We start from the raw sequence: 19,063 nt of genomic DNA on the forward strand, positions 1-19,063 counted from the left end.
CATTTTTGATTGAAACTTCAACTATTTACAAAAAAATTAGTCTGTTTTGTTTGAGGATACAACTAATTTGTTAAAAATCCATGTTTTTGGTTTTGATTAATCTGTTTTTGATTGAAAGTTAAAATATTAATTCGTGGAAATATCAACTGTTACACTTTTCGTTGAGAATTTATTTTTGAAGAAGAAGATTTACCACTTGTTAAAAATGTAATTTTTTTTGCTAAAAGCGTTTAAAATAAATGTATAAACAAACGTTTTTTTGTATTAATTTTATTGATCCACTGCGTTTAAAGTTCTTTTTTACCTGCAAAAAATGTAGTGCGGTCAGGGAAAAGGATAATTTGGTCAGTAAAAACTCCGAGCAAATTCAAATTGGAATTTTGTAGCAACCCTCTTCATGAGTCTAAAATTGTTTCTTTTAAATTTTAAATATGCTAATAATTTCATATTGTCTCATAATTATACAGAATCAAACGACAATCAAGGACTGATTTTACAACACATTAAAGAATCGATACAAGTAGAAGCTTCTGTTATGCTTTCTGGGCTGGACTTAGATCAAGATTTACTGCAGAAATATCTTCCATCAGTCACAAAAACACACAAACCTTTTTCAAGAGTTGAATTTTCCGGTGTCGCTTTGGAAGATCTTCAACAGAACCTCAAATCCTGGCTGGAATGGACAAGAAGTTTCACTGATTCAGAGGTTTCTAAATTACTTTATCTCGTGACATCAGTTAAGGGTATACATATTATTCGAGAAGAAGCACTTGCTGTTCAAGTTCCCGAAAATTGGAACTCTATTTGGGAAGATTTGGCCTTGCCTGGTATAAACTTTTGGTCTGAATTTTTCCAACCACTTCTTACCAAACGGGTGAAAGGTATTTATGATCTTTAATTAAATTTCTATATGGGCATTTCTCCATATAAAGGTCACTTTTGTTTCCATGTGTAATATCTTTGCGAATATTTATTAAATTGTTTTAAAATTTGGGAAATTTCTTCGTTGTGATAACATTGACCAAAATCATAAGACAAATACAGATTATTTTACCTGAAAAATATATTTAAAAAGCGTTAAAATCTTGATTAAATTACTTTTACTTATTTTCACTTACAAGTTGCTAAGTTTGAGAAGGGTTTCCGAAAACAGGGTGAATAAAATGAAAATTCTGATTGTTAATTTTTTAAAGTAGTCTCGGAAACTATTATTCCTTCATATCGATTTTTATTTTATCGTACTTAAATGCAAGAGAATTTTAAGTTTTATATATATTCAAGTGTCTTTAATTGAAAATATTCCAAATTGATCAGAATTTTCAATTGTAAATCTTCAAAATTTTATAATTGTGATTTGTAAATCTTTAAAATTAAAGACTTGAAGAGTTTTTAGTTTTGAAAAATCATTATTAAAAATTATAAAAGTTTTAAGTTTTAGATTTAAAAATTCTGAGAATATGATGATTTAAATTTGAAATTTCTTAAAGTAAGATTTAGAATTGAAATCTTGACTGTCAATTTTCAAAATCATCAAAACTTAAGAAAATTGCATCGTTTTCTATTATACAAACTAAATAGTGAAATATCTTCGTTTGCAAATATTCAAAATTAAAGAATTCTCTGTTTTAAGTCTTCAAAATTGTACTAAATTTTCGAATATAACGTTAAAAATTACAATTTTCGAAATGCAAGCTTTTTCTATTTTAACTATGAAATTTTTTAGAATTTTGAGTTATACATCTTCAAAATTGTAGAGATTTTGATTTTTCAAACTTATAATGAAGAATTATGCGAGTTTTTAAGTTTAACCATTACAAATTTTGTTACTTTGTTGATCTACAATTGAAATTTCTTCAATTTGAAAGATTTAGAATTGAAAACTCTTAAATCTTGTCAAAATTTAAGAGTTTTTAATCATACATCTTGAAATTTATTAAATTAAAAATTTTAAGCTTCATAATTGAATATTAAAAATTTTTAGTAATAAAATTGAAGTGTTAAAATAAAAAAGAATTCAAAATTGCATCGTTTTCTATTATGCAAATTAAATATAATATAATAAATATTGAAATATCTTCGTTTGCAAATATTAAAAATTGAACAATTTTCCACTTTAAGTCTTCAAAATTGTACTAAATTTCGGAATAAATCGTTAAAAATTACAATTTTCGAAATGCAAGAATTTTCTATTTTAACTTTTAAAATTGTTAGAATTTTGAGTTATAAATCTTCAAAAGTGTAGGGTTTTCAACTTTTTAAACTTACAATTAAGAATTATGCGAGTTTTTAAGTTTAACCATTATAAATGTTGTTACTTTGTTGATTTACAATTGAAATTTCTTAAATTTGGAAGATATAGAATTGAAAACTCTTAAATCTTGTCAAAATTTAAGAATTTTTCTTCATACATCTTGAAATTGATTAAATTAAAAATTTTAAATCTTTATAATTGAATATTAACAATTGTAAATAATAAAATTAAAGTTTTTAAATAAAAAAGACTTCAAAATTGCATCGTTTTCTATTATACAAATTAAATATTTTAAAATCTTCTTTTGCAAATATTCAAACTTGAAGAATTTTCCATCTTAAGTCTTCAAAATTATACTAAATTTTCTAATAAAACGTTAAAAATTAGAATTTTCGAAATGCAAGCGTTTTCTATTTTAACTTTTAAAATTTTTAGAATTTTGAGTTATACATCTTCAAAATTGTAGAGTTTTTAATTTTTCAAACTTACAATTAAGAATTATGCGAGTTTTTAAGTTTAACCACTACAAATTGTGTTAGTTTGTTGATTTACAATTGAAATTTCTTCAGTTTGGCAGATATAGAATTGAAAACTCCTAAATGTTGTCAAAATTAAGGAATCTTTCTTCATATATCTTGAAATTGATTCATTTTAAATCTTGATAATTAATTATTAATAAATTTTAAGTAATTAAAAGTGAACTATTCCAAAAAATCGTTCAAACTACATACCTTTAAAATATCAATCATGAAAATTAGATAACTTTTAACATGCCCGATATTTCAATTTTAATTCCTAAACATTGTATCACTTTAAAATGTAGAGCTTTGAAGTTTGAATAGTTTAAAATTTTATTGTATATGATGCAATTTTTAAGTTTATTAATTAATCCGTATTTTTAGATTCTTAATTTGCGTATTGGATTTGTTTTCAAATTCGGATTCATGAAAATCGGATCACCAACGCAGATTCTGAAAAACAACCCATGAATTTTTCAAAAAATTGTTTTAAAAAACATGAAATAACTATTTTTAAGCTCAGTTCTTCTAGTGCCAATAAATAGTTTCTATAAAAAGAAACACATATTTCAAAATACTTTTCAAAAAAAAAAGTTCACATCAAAAGTAACCTTAATATGGAGAATCATCCATATGTAATTTTATTCTTATTAATCAAAGCTTTCTTTACCTTTGTTTAATAAAACTATCTTTCTTAAAACAAAAAACAAAGAGATCGTCACGGACAAATGGAAGGAAAATTTGTCGAACCTAAAAACAAATATCTCAGACTTGCTCATCAAAGTTTCCAACGAAAAGTTCGAGTATCCTGAACACGATTTGCGATGGTTCGTTTGGAAAGATTCTCCAACCGACATTCCGCAGAACCTTTCCAAAAATGTAGGTCTGGACCACAAGAGATCATTGTTAATGAAAGCGAAAGGATATTCCCCAAATGTAGTGAAGCTGTGTGAAGATTTCGACAAAAGTCTCTACGTTTTGCTCACGGATCTCGAGCAGTATTTGTATGAAACAGAGCAAACATCGACAGGCAAAGACAATTTGCTTGAGATTAGCATTTTTTTAGTTTCAAATAAATTCAGCGATCGGGAGGAGATTCAGAATGAGTTGCAAATTATAAGCGCGGCGATGATCAGCAATTTAACGAAATTCGTGAAAGAAGATTGTGTCGTTGGTCAACCCAGATTTGGAAAACAAAATATAAATGCCATTGTCACTGCGAGATTCTTACAGGCGTTGACCTTACTCTCTCCAAATTTGAACAAGTGCTTCACTCTGTTCAAGACTTCGGGACTCATTGTCACGAATGTTAAATGGCAGGAGATGTGTGAAGTGTTGAAAGAAGAGAGTATTTCGGTTTGGTCCGTGTGGGCTCAGACTTACAAAAATACGCTGATAAAGCATCGAGATTGGTACTTGATGAAAGAGGCAGTCAGTGGATTGCGAGTTCATTTGATGATTTCGGAATGGGAAAGAGTTACGATAGAGGAAGAAGCAGAAGAAGGGAAGAGGATAAAGTCTGAAATTCTTGTTCCTTATCAACCCTCAGTTTACTTGCAACAGTATCTTGCAGCGATTTGTAAGGATTTGAATAAGCTCGTGCCACATAGTATTCCAAAGTTAGTATTTTATTTTCTCTTTTAAACTTTTTCATGAAATTAAATTAGAGCATTGCGTTTGACCCGTTTAACGTTTAAACTATTCGAATAATTTTTGCGTTTAAAATATTTCACATTTAATCGGTAGAAAAGTTCGTTCTGTTAAACTTTCCATCGTTTACAATTTCTTTTTCATGTAAAATAACTTTTATAGTTTAACCCTTATTTACCCAATTTGTCCGTTTTTGTTCGTCAACTTTAAGCACGGACAACTTGGTTAATTATGCTGGAAAAGATCTGAAAATATTTTGCAAGTATTTTCAAGTGTGCTCTTTCAGAATCTGACCCGAAAATTTTGAAAAAAACCACACCTTTCCACCCTATTTTTCAATTTAAAAAAAGAAATGTGATTTTTTAAGATATTTTTTTTCTTGTCGCATTTTCGATGCGAAAGAGGTCCTGACAATAGCTGAAATAACAAAAACTGCGGCTCAAAATATCCAAGTACTAAAGTTATACACACAGAAAATTAATTTTTCATCAAAAAGGGGTTGTACGACCACCCCTAAGATAACATATTTACGAAAAATCGCTTTTTTACGGATTGCTCTGAAAAAAGTTGTTTCAGACATTGAAAACAGGTAAAAATGGGGGAAAAAATATCACAAATAATGGAAAACGTATTTTTTTTGTTATCTAAGGTTAAATTTCGTTGCCACCCCATAAAATAGCCCAAAGGGGTGAAAATGGGCAGTTTTTCAAATATACTATTTTCAATATCAAAAAATTGCAACTAAACTTAGTTCTAAAAATAAATAAAAGTTGAGTTAGGTTAAAGTTTTGATAATCTGTAGATTTTGATTCAAGTAAAATTTTATTTTAATGATTTTTTGATAAACATGTTCGAAATTTTTGTATGTGCTTGCGTATGAAACGTCTTTAGCCATTTCTTCAATAAAAATGTTTTCAGTTCTTACCGCGTGGAGGGAGACGTTTATAAAGAAACTTTTTTTGAATTTTATATACCTTTATATATTTTTTATTACAAATTGTTTTTTATTTTCAGAAAAATCCGTAAAATAGTGGTTTTTCGTAAATATGTTATTTCCGGGGTGGTCGTACAACCCCTTAATGATGAAAAATGAACTTTCTGTGCTTATAACTTTATTGTTTGGACATTTTGTGATTTCAGCTATTGTCAAGGTTTCTGTCACATCGAAAATGCGAATAAAAGAAAATTACCTTAAAAAATAACGTTTCTTTTTTTAAATTGAAAAATAGGGTGGGAAGGGGTGGTTTTTTTTTAATTTTCGGGTCAGATTCTGAACGAACACACTTGAAAATATGCGCCAAATATCTTTCATATTTTTTCCAGCATAATTAAGAAAGTTGTCGTGCTTAAAGTTAACGGACAAAAATAGACAAATTGGGTCAATTAAATGGAATTATCTGGGTTATTAAATTCACTCTGATATGCTTTGACTTCATAAAATTTATAAGAAAAATAGTGCACTTTCAATAAAAGATGTAGATGAATTTTTTACAAAATAGTTTAGTTTTTAAATTTGTAGCTAAAAAGATGAATTCTCAACCAAGAAGATTAAGTTTCGACCCCAATAAAGTAATTTTTTTTACAGCGTACATGAATTTTCAACCAAATAGTTGCATTTTCAACTAAAAAAGCTTATTTTACAAGAAAACTGGAATAGTTGAATGTTCAGTTAAAAAATTAAGTTTTAACAAAGAAAAAAAAGGTTTTTCAAGAAAACAGTTATATTTTCAACTAAAAAGTGATGTATCTTCAAACAAAAACATTGAGTTCTAACAAAATAGTTCAAATATTATCCAGGTATTTGATTTTTGACTAAAAAAGATAAACTCTCAATTAAAAATGTAATATTTGATATTTTTGCCAAAAAAGATTTTTATTTTAGACCAATAAAAGTTGAATTTAATAAAAAAATAATATATTTTCAACAAGAAAGTTAAATTTTTTAACTAGAGAGATCAATTTTCAACTAAAAAAATGAATTTTCAACCGAGATGATTGATTATTTTTGACCGAAAAAGTAAAATTTTCCACATAGTATATGAATTTTAAACCAAATAGTTTCATTTTTAACTAAAGAAGAATATTTTATAAATAAAAATTGAATATTTAAATAAATTAATCTATCGACCAAAAAAACAAATTTTCAACGATATAGTAAACTCCTGAGTCAAAACCGATTATTTTATATCAAGAAGTTACATTTTCCAGAAAAACTGGAATAGTTAAGTTTTAATTAAAAAATTTAATTTTCAAACAAAAATGTCAATATATTAGTTACATTTTCAACCAAAGATATGAATCTTTAACCAAAAATATTTATTTTTTAAAAGTACTTCAACTTGTAATCATCTAGTTGAATTTTATCCAAGAAAAATCAATCCTGAACGAAAAAAGGCAATAGTTAGTACTATCACAAAAAATATTTCATTTTTAAGTAAATAAAAGTTGAATTTAACGAATAAAAGGGACATATTTGTAACAAAATAGTTAAATTTGTGATCAAAGAGATCTATTTTCAACTAAAATTAATAATGTTTAAGCAATAAAATTAATTTTTAACAAAATAGTCGAACTTTAAACCAAGTAGTGGAATTTTCAGTTAAAAAAGATAAGGGTTCAGTTTAAACTGGAATAATTAAATTATCAACTAAAACAAGAAAGGAATTGACACAATACTGACATTTTTACTCAGAGTTGAATTTTCAACTAAAATCATGAATCCTCAAAAAAAAATCCATAAAAAAGTTAAAAATTTGACCAAGTAGTTGAATTTTCAAATAAAGCAGAGCACTTTTAAGCTATAAATGGAATATTTAAATTTCAAACCCAAAAAACTTCGTTTTCAACAAAAAGCTTAACAGTTGATATTTCTACGACAAAAAATTTAATTTGAAATCAATAACAGTTCAATTGAACCAAAAAATACGAATTTTAAACAGATTGGGTGAATTCTCAAGTAGAACAAATTAATTTTTAATTAATCACTTGAATTTTTAACAACAACAAAATTAAATTTCGCCTAAAAAGGTTTCATTTTTAACCAAGAAAGATTTTTCAAAATTGTAACCAAATTGTTTAATTTTCTACAAAACAGTTAAATTTTCAACCAATAGTTGAGTTTTCTACCAAAATAGTGGTATTTTCAAAACGAATATGATAACTTTATAATAAAATTGTTGGAATGTTCTTCAATATAATAAAATTTGCAAACAATGAGTTTCATCTTTATCCAAAAAAGATCAAGTTTCTACTCGAAGGGATGAATTTTCAAGCAAGAAATATTTTTTAGTCAATGAAGAAAAAAAATTTTACCAAATTGTTGAATTTTCAACGAAAAAATTAATTTTCAAGTAAATAGTTGAATCTCAAACCCAAAAAGACGAATTTTCAACAAACCATTCGACTTTTTAACCAAAAAGCATGTATTTAACAAAATGGTTGCACTTTTATAAAAATAATTAAATTTTTAGTAAAACAATTAAATTTTTAACCCAAAAAGATGAAAGTTCTACCAAACGGGTTGAATTCTTAACCAAAAAATATTGTCGACTCATGGAAAGAAACAAATTCCTACAAAAATGTCAATTTTCAATCAAATATTTGCATTTGAAACCCAAAAAGATGAATTTTCATCAAAGCATTTGAATTTTTAACCAAAAAGAATGCTTAAAAAAAATGTTTTATTTTTATCAGAAAAATTAAATTTTCAACCTTATATTAAAGTTTTTAACCAAACCTATGAATTTACGTCCAGAAAAATGAAATAGTAGACTATTCAATCAGAAAGAATGACCTGAACGAAAAATACTTTGATTTTCTTGATGGGCTTTATTAATTCAGTTCGCATTTAAATGAAAAAGCCACCAACGGAGGAAAAAAGGCGAATAGGAAAAAGACTGTGAAGCCTGCGATAAATAACAAAAATGTTTTCGATCATTTTCAGACGCAAGAATAATAGTTTAAATAAATCTTGAAGTTCATTATTGATACTTTAAAAATATTAGTTTAGAAAACTGAAAATTTTGATAGAAAATGCAGCTAATTTTCCACTGCGTTTTTTTCAATGCGGACTAAACAGTTTACCCCTTAAGTGAAGTCAGTTTAATTAAAAGAAAAAAAGAAGTTCAAAACGATGGAAGCTTTAATCGAATGAATTTTTCTACTTTAACATTTTTGAACATTTAAGCGTAGAAATGATTTAAATTGCTTAAATGTTGAACCGGCCAAGCGCTAATTACTGATAAAAATAAATCAATATAATTTTGGATTATAAATTTTCAGGAGCGTCCTGCATCAAATTATAGTTGAAGTTGTCTTAGAAGCTTTATATTATTATGAGAAAACATCCACAAGTCCAGATTTGAGACAAAAATTAGCGATTCAAATTCTCTTTGATGTTAAGTACTTAACTTTGCTGATGATACCAAGAGAGAATAAGACTCTAGGCGAAAAATCGACTCTTGTATGCAATAATGTAATCTCCAAGATTGATCCTTTTGACTTGGATGTCTTCTATCCATTCATTCATACAAATGTGAAGAAAGCAGTTCAAAGAACTTTGGTAAGGCTCAATTATTTATGATTATTGATGATAGCAGTAAATGTTCATACAATTCCCTGGATGGTTTTTTCCCAACCTTAAAAATATGAACAATTCGAAATTCCATTATTAAACAAATTTTTAAATAATAAGAGTTAAAGGTCCTACAAGATTATCATAACAACTTTTTAATTTTTTCGAAAAATTTAAAATTAAAATTTTGACGGCATAAGAATTACTATTCACTTTTCGATAGAAAGCGTAGTTTTTGTTTTATCCGTGAAAAAACAGCATTGAAAATAGAAAAACGAAATTTCTAGAGAAACTACAAGCTATGAAAAAAATAAAAAGGACAAATTTGTTCACCCAAAAATGATCTACAAATTTGTCATTAATTATTTTTTAATAGAATGCGTAGTTTTTGTTTTAATCGTGAAAAATAACATTGACAATAAAAAATAAAATTTTTGGAAAAATGATGAAATGTACAAAAACACGTAAATGAAAAAAATGTGAATCAAAAAAGATCGACAAATTTTGTCATAAATTTTTGTAATAGGAATACTTTCAAAATGAAAAAATAAACTTTTTGTAAAAATGAGAGAAGCCAAAATAAAAATTTTCTTCTAAATTATGTCTGCAAATTTTCTTCGAGCCACTATACGCTAGGATGCGTATTTTTGGTTTAAATTGTTAAAAAATAACATTGAAAATAAACGAATTAAATTTACAGAAAAACGACGCAAGTTGCATTAAAAAGTTTATTAACAAATATGTTTTTTATATGTTGCGCACTTTTTTCTTTTAAATTTATATCAAGTTAATGAAAAAACGTATTTTGCAATACCAATACGTATTATGACTTGTAATAATATAAATTGATCAAAATGATTCTTTTTTCATGGTTGCTGAGAATAAAAATTAGTGCAAAATAAGGAGCAAATATTAAAGTAATCATGAGAAATAAAATTCTTGCATTATTTTACAATATCAAAATAAGCATTATCAAACAAAAGTTTAGATATTAAGGTTAAAAAAACATAAAACAATAAGTATTAATAATTTTGGAATTAAAGCGTTTGAAATTTAAAGAAAAATAATATATTGAACTATATTGAATTAAAAACGTTCGAAAATTTGAATATTGGATCATTTAAAGTTGGAAGGAATTTATATTTTATTTTTTCTAATTAAATCCGTTCAAAATTGAAACCTTTTACATATAAATAATGTTTAATTCGAAGCGATTAATATTAGAAAATTTCAAATCGAAAACTAAATTGAATGTTTTGAAGTAAAATCTTCTGAATTTCTGTAATTTTAATATGTTGTTAAATAAAAAATTATAATTCGACATTAAAATTGAATAGAAAAAGTTCCCTAAGATCAAAAAATAAATTCACCGTCATTTTTTATTAAAGATTGAAAATTTTTCAGTTATGAACATTGGAAATAGATTTATTATCAGAGAAATTTGAAAAAGCAAGTAATTTTAAATGGAAAGCATATAAATAAGATTATCATTGTATATAACTAACAGTGAGTAAAAATTCGCGTTTGCGTTTCTGTATTTTTATTTCATAACATTAAAAATATAGGATTTGAAAATCCGTTATTAAAGCAATTTTTGAATATTAATATTAAAATATTTTTAAAACACTGATAATTAATGATTTCGAATTGATAGAATTTGAAATAAATAAACAAAAAATAAATCAAACTATTTCGATTTGAAAACTTTCCAATGCAAACTACTTAGATTAGATAACATTTTGAAAAAGTACAAAATTTCGAATGAAATGATAGGCAATTGAACTTGTATTATTTCTAAATTAACACATTTAAAATTAGATAATTGAAAAATTAAATGGTTTAGAATTGAAAAATTTGCAAACAAAGGCCCACGAAATTGAAAAATTTCAGAATTATATTTTGAAAATTAGACAATTTAGTTAGAAAAGATTTTTAAAAAGCATTAGAAGTTCACCAAAACAACTTCAAAATGTTTAAAATTTAATATTTTCAGAATAGAATGTTGAGAATTGGATCTTTTAAAATGATAGGGAATTGAAATTGCATTATTTACAAATAAAAGCTTTTAAAACTGAATAACTTGAAATTTTAAATTATTATTACGTAACAAAAATTATAATTCAAAATTAAAATTGATTATAGATGTTTTTCAAAAAACAAAAAAATTGAATTGTTCTTCAAAACGGTTCAATTGTTCAATTGTTGAAAGTTGAAGAAAATGTAATATTCAAATCTTGACAATTGTAGAAAACTAATAATTCAATTATCAACAGTTGAAAATTCAAGTGCTGAAAATTGAAGAGAATTGAAAGTTGAATTATGAACTCATGAAAATCGAAAAAAATTATAATTGATGTTTTAATTGGGAAATATATTTTTGAAAAACAAAAAAATAATTAAATAAAAGATTGTATTTTCAATTGTTAAAAAGAAAGCAAATCCATAATTGAAGGGTACAACGGCCTAAACATGTTATCCGCAGTGTTTTCCACCATAAGCAGTTAATATGTTTAGACCACGGAACTAAGCTCCAGATTCCAAAATGCGATTCTCGAAAATACATTAAAAAAAAGGAAAGGAATTTTGCATTCAATTAAATTATCAACAGTAGAAATTTCGGTTGTTTAAAGTTGAAGAAAATTGAATTATTGACATTTGAAAATTGAAGAAAATTAATAATCTAATTTTCAGCAGTTGAAAATTCTATTTCTCAAAACTGAAGAAAATTGAATTATCTACTGTTGAAAATAAAACAAAATAAAAAATGAATAAAGTCTTTTAAACGTTCTAAATATTTCAAAAGAATTAATGGTTTTTATCGTGATTCATAAAAAAAAAAATTTTTTTTACTATAATTTTTAAAGAATATTTAAAAATATTTCCAAATTTTTCAAAAAAGAATCTGGAAAATTTTAAGGTAATTTTTTTAATGTTGAAGGATTTTTGAAAAAAATGTATCTGTAGATTGCTGTAAAAATCATTTTAGTTTTTTGTACTTTTTTCTAAAAATGTTCCTATCAGGTTTCATTAGATAAATAAAAATAAAATTGATAAAAGTATTTTAAACTGTTGAAAATTAAAGAAAATTTTTAATTGAATTGTGAACAGTTGAAACTTCCATTTCTCAAAACTGAAGAAAATTCAATTTTCAACTCTTGAAAGTGAAAGAAAATAAAAAATGAATGAAAATTTAAGAAAACGTAACATTGAGTTTTCAACAGTTGAATTTTTTTGAATTTCCATCTATTGAAATTTACCATGAGAATTTAATAAGTAAACTTTTCAATCCATAAATCAAAAATGTTGAAAAAAGTCCATTTTTCCGAAAACGTATCGCTACTAACCAATTTTGTTGGCAAATTAATAGTCATTAAATGGAATTCAGTAGGGAATTTATAAGATTAACAAATTTTTAGCGCTGATCATCCCTTTCTAACTATATCCAATTCGTAAAAAAATAAGTTCTTTAATGTCAGAAGTACACGAAAAAAATTACTCAATCGTTTGTTAATTGAGCTGCCGGATCGAATAAGGCCACATACATTTTTTTGGGCCCGAGCGCGAAAGAACCATGACAGGACAACAATCTGGCGAGCGGAAAAATAAGACCTTCAATGTAGATATTATTAATGAATGAACAATAGACTATTATATATAATATTATATATAATTATTGATGTTTCGGAAAATAGTTCAGAGCAGTTTTAATATGACTCAACATATTTTTATTTTTATTATTTTTAGCTGATGTTTGGGAACCTAGTGCCTCATTTGGAGCAGTTACTTTCTGTATTAGGAGCAAGGGCTGATCAGAGTTCTGGTGATAGATCGAAGACCATGAAAGATCCACCAGGAGTTCTTGCTTTGAGCACTGGGGCTCCCTGGTTTCCACCATTGGCTGTTACAGCACCATCGAAAAATTTGCCACTCATCTCAGTACCAATGCCTGAAAAGATGCAGGTACTTATATCTATTTATCTCAATTTAATAACTATTTACTTTCTTTATATTTACTTGTATAAATTAATATTTTGAAGCTAGTGTATACAGTTTGCTATACCCTTAGATTGACCTCACCTTTGCTTCACGTTAGATGGTAAAACGTAGTTGAAGGTGGAGCGTGGTAAGAAATAAAGTCGTGTATTTGAATTCTGCTTGCATGATCTCCGCATGGTTTGTGCAATTTTTTGCCGCGTATTCAAATTTTATGTCAGAGAAGAAATTATAAATCTTTGAACAAGCGGTCATTCAGAAACTACGTCACGCTATTGAGTATTCTAAGATTACATCATATTCGGTCGGTAACGTCGAAATTTATAAGGCTATACCACTTGGTGGACTGCAAAGCATTGATTAGATAGGAGTTCGACTAAAATTCATTTTTGTAGACGAAAGTAAGTGTGAAATCGTGATATGGTTTTGCTTCTCAGATAGAAAAGCCATTTCTTTAATTATTGTTAGTAATTGGGGAAGTGTGCGATTTGGACAATCCATCAAGAAAAAATTTGCCCGCTTGGCGGGCACATTCTCATTGCGCGCTTCGCTTCGCTCGCAAGTTTGAGCGCGCCTAGGGCGTGCGACTGTTGGTTCTACCGCTTCGCGCTCGACGATGTATTCATTTCGCGCTTCACGCTCGAAGGTGTATTTATCTCGCGCTTCGCGCTCGATGCTGCATTTGTCTCGCCCTTTGCGCTCGGTCTTTATATTTGCCCCACATTTGTGCACAGACCTATTAAGGTTAACGAACCAAGCATCGACAACTGTAATTTGGTGATTGTGAATTCTCCTTTGTTAAAGCTTCTTCGGCTTTAACGGACATATTCTCATCACGTATCTCGTGCTTCGCATTCGATTTTGTCCAAAATGTTAACTTTTCTATATTATGTTTAACACTTCTGTATTAAACTTATAAGACATTTATTCGGATTATTTAGCAATAGACAGTTTTCACATAAAACTAATGCTTTCTCATTATGATGAGAATGTAATAATACATCATTTTTGTGCGACAAAAATTTGAATTTTCGATTTTTTAACAAAATTTAAAAAGTTGTTATGATAATTGTATAGGTCTTTAAAAACTAATATTTTTCTTTTTTTGACTTTTTTTCATGTGGTGCGTTGAATGACATAGAATAGTCATTTTCGTTTTTATTGTTATTATATTTTTTTTAAAGTTTGGAAACGCTATAATTCTAGTAATTTTGTTGTTATCAAAAAAAGTCATCAAGATAAATTGTTCATGTTTTTGTGCACTATAAACAGCACTATATGAAAATTTCAAATCTTAAAAAAGTGGTCTCAACGATTTTGAAAATATTCCAAATTATTGCATTTTTATTTAAAATAGCTGGCTAACGAAATCGCCCTTTCTTTTCATATCCTTATAAAGTGTGTCAAAGGGAAATTCAATAAAATAATTACTTCAAATGTTACCGTGTTTACAGACTACAACGGCAACAACGATAATGACAAAGACGACAGACAGACGTCATCGTAATACCGGGTTCTTTGGGAATTAGGGATTCTCGAAAAGTGAAAATTTCAAGAAATCCGCTATAGTCAGTTTTCCCATAAAACAATACCTTCTTATTATGATGAGAATGTAATAATTCAGTATTTTTTGTGCGAATAAAAGATGAATTTTCGATTTTTTTAAAATTCTAAAACCTGTTATGATGACCTTGTAAGTTTTTCAAAAAGTAACGTTTTCCTTTTCTTGCCTTTTTTTATATCGTGCGTTGATTGGTTTAGAATTTTCATTTTCATTTTGTGTTTTGAAAAAGCCATAACTGTGTGCCAAAGCCCAATTCGATTCAATTAGTCGGTCCAAAGACATCCAGTATACATACGACAACGGCAGACAGATACCAACCTGAAAACTTTTTGTTCCTTCTGAGGAAATCTCAAAACCTCGATATTTGATAGAATCCGCGAAAGTCATTTTTCGTATGAAACCAATACCTTCTCATTACGGTGTGAATGTAAAAAGCACGTGCCCTATCAAAGAAATGTGAAAATCAAAGGACCCCGCACTAAATGTATGGGAAAATGGCTTTCGGTGGATTTAGCTGAAACTTTGTGATTTTTAAGTTTATATGTGCCGGATGAAATATCCGTAAAAAAAATCAATCCAAAAAAATGGACAGTTTTAGCGCTATGCGGCGCTAAGCGCTCAAGATCAGTGAATAAAACGAATTACAACAGATTTTGTTACAAAAGCGATGTCAACATAGAAATCACGGTTCAGATCGTGGTCTGTCATATTTTCGCCTACACCGTTGACTCATAAAGCGCGCTTCTCAAAACGATCAAATGCTAAGCGCCCAAGAGTCAAGTTCAAATCTTCTGCGCTTAGCGTTTGCCCGTTCTGAGAAGCGCGCTATATGAGTCAACGGTGCTGACTCATATTGTCATTGGTTTGGCTAAATATGTTACTGACCCCTTCTTGATGCGTGTTTCGTATACAGACATCGCTTGTGTCGCTAAAGCTGCTAGGATTGGTTCTATTCGGTGATCATGGGCACTTAGCGTTCGGCCCCCTGGCGAAGGGCACACTGTTATTATCGATGTGCGCACTAGTTACTAATGTTACTTTGGATACCATTTCTGTCTTTAAAAAAATAATTACTTAGTCAAGTTCAAATCTTGGGCGCTTAGCGTTTGATCGTTTCGAGAAGCGCGCAATATAACTCATTGGTTTGGCTAAACATATTACTGACTACTTTCTGATGCATGATTCTTATAGTGACATCGCTTTTATTCGCTGATATTGAGCGCTTAGCGTTCAACCCTCTTGCGAAGGGTAGAATGTTATTATCCGTATGTGCGCACTAGTTACTAATGTTACTTTGGGTACCATTTCTGCCTTTAAAGAAGTGATTAATTAGTCAAGTTAAAATCTTGGCCGCTTAGCGTTTGATCGTTTTCAGAAGCGCGCTATATGAGTCAACGGTGTAGGCGAAAATATGACAGACCACGATCTGAACCGTGGTTTCTATGTTGACATCGCTTTTGTAACAAAATCTGTTTCAGTTCGTTTTATTCACTGACCTTGAGCGCTGTGCGCCGCATAGCGCTAAAACTGTCCATTTTTTGGATTTTTTTAAAAGATATTTCATCCGGCACTTATTACCTTAAAAATGACAAAGTTTCAGCTAAATCCACCGAAAGCCCTTTTCCTATACATTTAGTGCGGGGTCCTTTTTAGATCTTATTTAGGCAAATCATTTTTTTATCACACATTTTACTGTACCGAGTACCGTCTTCCACACATTTAGTTTGTTTATTTTTTCGTAACTTGTGTCGAAAAGTGATTCATTATGAATTTGTAGTTGTTTCCAGTGGAATTTGTGCATTTTTTTTGTAGGATCAAATTTGGAATGTTGAAATTTTCGACCAAATTAAAAAAGTTGTTATCATAATCCTGTAGGGCCTTCAAAAAGCAAATTTTTTCTTCTTTTGACTTCTTTTATATAATTTGTTATTTGGCCTAAAATGTTCATTTTAGTTTGTTTTTTTGGATTTTGAAAATGCCTTAACTCTGATGATTTTCTATTTATAGAAAAAAGTCATTAGTAAAAATTGTTGAACTTTTTGAATACTATCAATAACCGTACATAAAATTTTGGAATTTTCAAAAAAGTGGTCTAAAAAATATTCAAAATGGGCCCACTTTTTGAATTTTCATCCAAAATGGCTGGCTAACAAACTGACCTTTAGTTTAGGACACTAAACGAGTATGCCAAAGGGCAATTGAATAGATTAATTTTTTCGAAAGTCATCGTGTTCACAGATGACATACATACAGACAGACATACAGACAAACATACAGACAGACATACAGACACATTCGTAAAAACCTGTTTTTCGGTTTCGGAGGGTTACAAAACGTTGGCATTTGACAAAAACTGGAGGGGGGGGGGGGGCAAATTTTACACAAATCTAATACCTTCTCTGATGAGAATGTAAAAATAGAATGTGCCGTGATTGAGGTTAGGCTGCATTTTTGGGATAGTTGGAGGTCAAATTTTTTGAATTTTGATTGTTTGTTAAAGTGTGTTTTTGAAAGATGTCAACATATTATTTTTGCACTTTGTGGAAACAAAAATGATCAGAAATCCTTAAACTTCTCTGACTGTTTTTTAAATCCCTTCAAATTCTTTGCAATAATTTCAAATCTTCGAAGTATCTCGAAATTGACTAAAATTAATTTTAATCACGTAAAATTTTAAAAATATTATTAAATTACTTTATATCTCTTGATAAGCCTTAAAATCTTTGAATTTTGGGAAATAACTTAAAATATGTTCAAATAACTTTAAAATTAATTGCTTAACATTCTTTAAAGTCACTAAAATTTATAGAAATATTTTTTAATCTTTTAAAAATAAACTTTAAAATCCCGTCATCATTTAAAATCTTTCCAAGTTTCTCGAAATTGACTTAAATTAATTCAAATATCTAAAAATCCTTTAAACGTTCTTAAATTCCTTTAAATCTCTTTAAAATCCTTAAAATGTTTTTTTAAATCGTTTAAAAAGAAACTTGAAGATTCCGCCAAGTCCCTAGTAGTGATTCCTTGAAATCACTTGAATACTTAGAAATATCGTAAAATTTATTGAAAATCCTGAAAGTCCTCCTAATTTTGTTGAACTCATTTCAACTTCTTTGAAATAATTTAAAATATTGTAAAATTGACTAAAATTAATTCAAATCTTTTAAATCCAAAGTCCTTTAAATTTTCTTAGGCTCCTTAAAATCGCTTGAAAATCCCTAAATCAATTAATTTCTTTAAATGCCTTTAAATCTCAAAAAAATTCATTACATCTGTTTTAATAACTTTTCAATAACTCGCTCGACCTTCTTTAAAATCACTAAAAGTGTCGTAAAATCTTATAAAATTTCTTGTAAATCTTTATGAACTATTTTTGAATTATTTTTACATCCTTTAAAAAGAAACTTTAAGGTTCCGTCAAGTCCCTAGTAATTCCTTAAAATCACTTGAGTTCTTAAAAATCCTTAAAGTCCTTCGCATTTTTTTGAACTCCATTCAACTTCTTTGTCAACATTTTAGAAGTTTCAAAATTGACTAAAATTAATTAAAATCTCTTAAAATCCTTAAATTTTTTGTAGACTCCTTTAAATCTCTTGAATATTCTTAAATTATTGGTATTTTTTAAAATCCCTTGAAGTCTTTTTAAATTTAATAAAATCTTTTTTAATAACTTTTTTTTAACTTTTTAAAAAATTTAAATTCTTTAATATCAATAAAAATGTCTTAATTTTTTTTATTTATTGTAAATCTTGAAATGTTTTTGAATTATTTTTAAATCCTTTACAAAAAATCATGAAATCCCGTCAAGTCCCTACAGTAATTCCTTAAAATCACTTGAATTTTCAGAAATTCTTCAAGTTTTTTTTTAAAATCCTTTAACTACTCCGAATTTTTTTGAAATTCCTTCAACTTCTTTCAAATCATTTACAATTTTCGAACTTCAGTACAGTTAATTAGAATTCTTTGAGTTTTCTTAAATTCCTTAAAATAAAAAAAAATTACATCCCTTGAAATCTCTTCAAATTCATTAAAATCTTTTTAAGGAACTTTTCAGTAATTCGCTTGACATTCTTTGAAATCATCTAAACTGCCTTAAAATTTGATTAAATCTCTTGCAAATCCTTAAACCTTTTTGCATTCTTAAAAAAATCTTTAAAATTCCTTCAAAGTCGTTCAATTTTTCTGTATTCTTTTAAAATCCTTTCAAATTTTCTCAAATCCTTAAAAATCTCTTCACTTAAAGTCTTTTTTAAATCCTGTAAATTCTCTTTGATATAAATTTGTTTGATATGAAACTACTTAAGGGCATGTGACACAGCTAAATACCTATATTACCGTCCGCACTTTTCAGTTCACTGAATGTTTTTTTAAACCTAAGAACTTTTTTTATAAATAAAATATTGAGCTGAAATTTTGGAAAGTGTATTAGAGTACAATAAAGTACGTTTAGGTACTGCATTTTGGTAGGAACTTCACTGAAAATTATTTTATCTTTTTTCTGAACCTCGACATTT

At 27.7% G+C, this 19,063-nt stretch overlaps 1 protein-coding gene across 1 annotated transcript in view; it reads left to right on the forward strand.

Annotated features, from left to right (window-relative positions):
* Nucleotides 1–19,063, forward strand: part of LOC117167016 (conserved oligomeric Golgi complex subunit 1) — a 61,145-nt gene that overhangs the window by 18,327 nt on the left and 23,755 nt on the right. Inside the window, exons 5-8 of the mRNA XM_033351565.1 lie at nucleotides 468–881; nucleotides 3,482–4,388; nucleotides 8,701–8,980; nucleotides 12,737–12,952. Of these exons, the coding sequence (XP_033207456.1) occupies nucleotides 468–881; nucleotides 3,482–4,388; nucleotides 8,701–8,980; nucleotides 12,737–12,952 (1,817 nt within the window). The remainder of the gene's footprint in view (nucleotides 1–467; nucleotides 882–3,481; nucleotides 4,389–8,700; nucleotides 8,981–12,736; nucleotides 12,953–19,063) is intronic.

This window comes from Belonocnema kinseyi, chromosome 2 (assembly GCF_010883055.1).
Source record: "Belonocnema kinseyi isolate 2016_QV_RU_SX_M_011 chromosome 2, B_treatae_v1, whole genome shotgun sequence".
Taxonomy (NCBI): Eukaryota; Metazoa; Arthropoda; class Insecta; order Hymenoptera; family Cynipidae; genus Belonocnema; species Belonocnema kinseyi.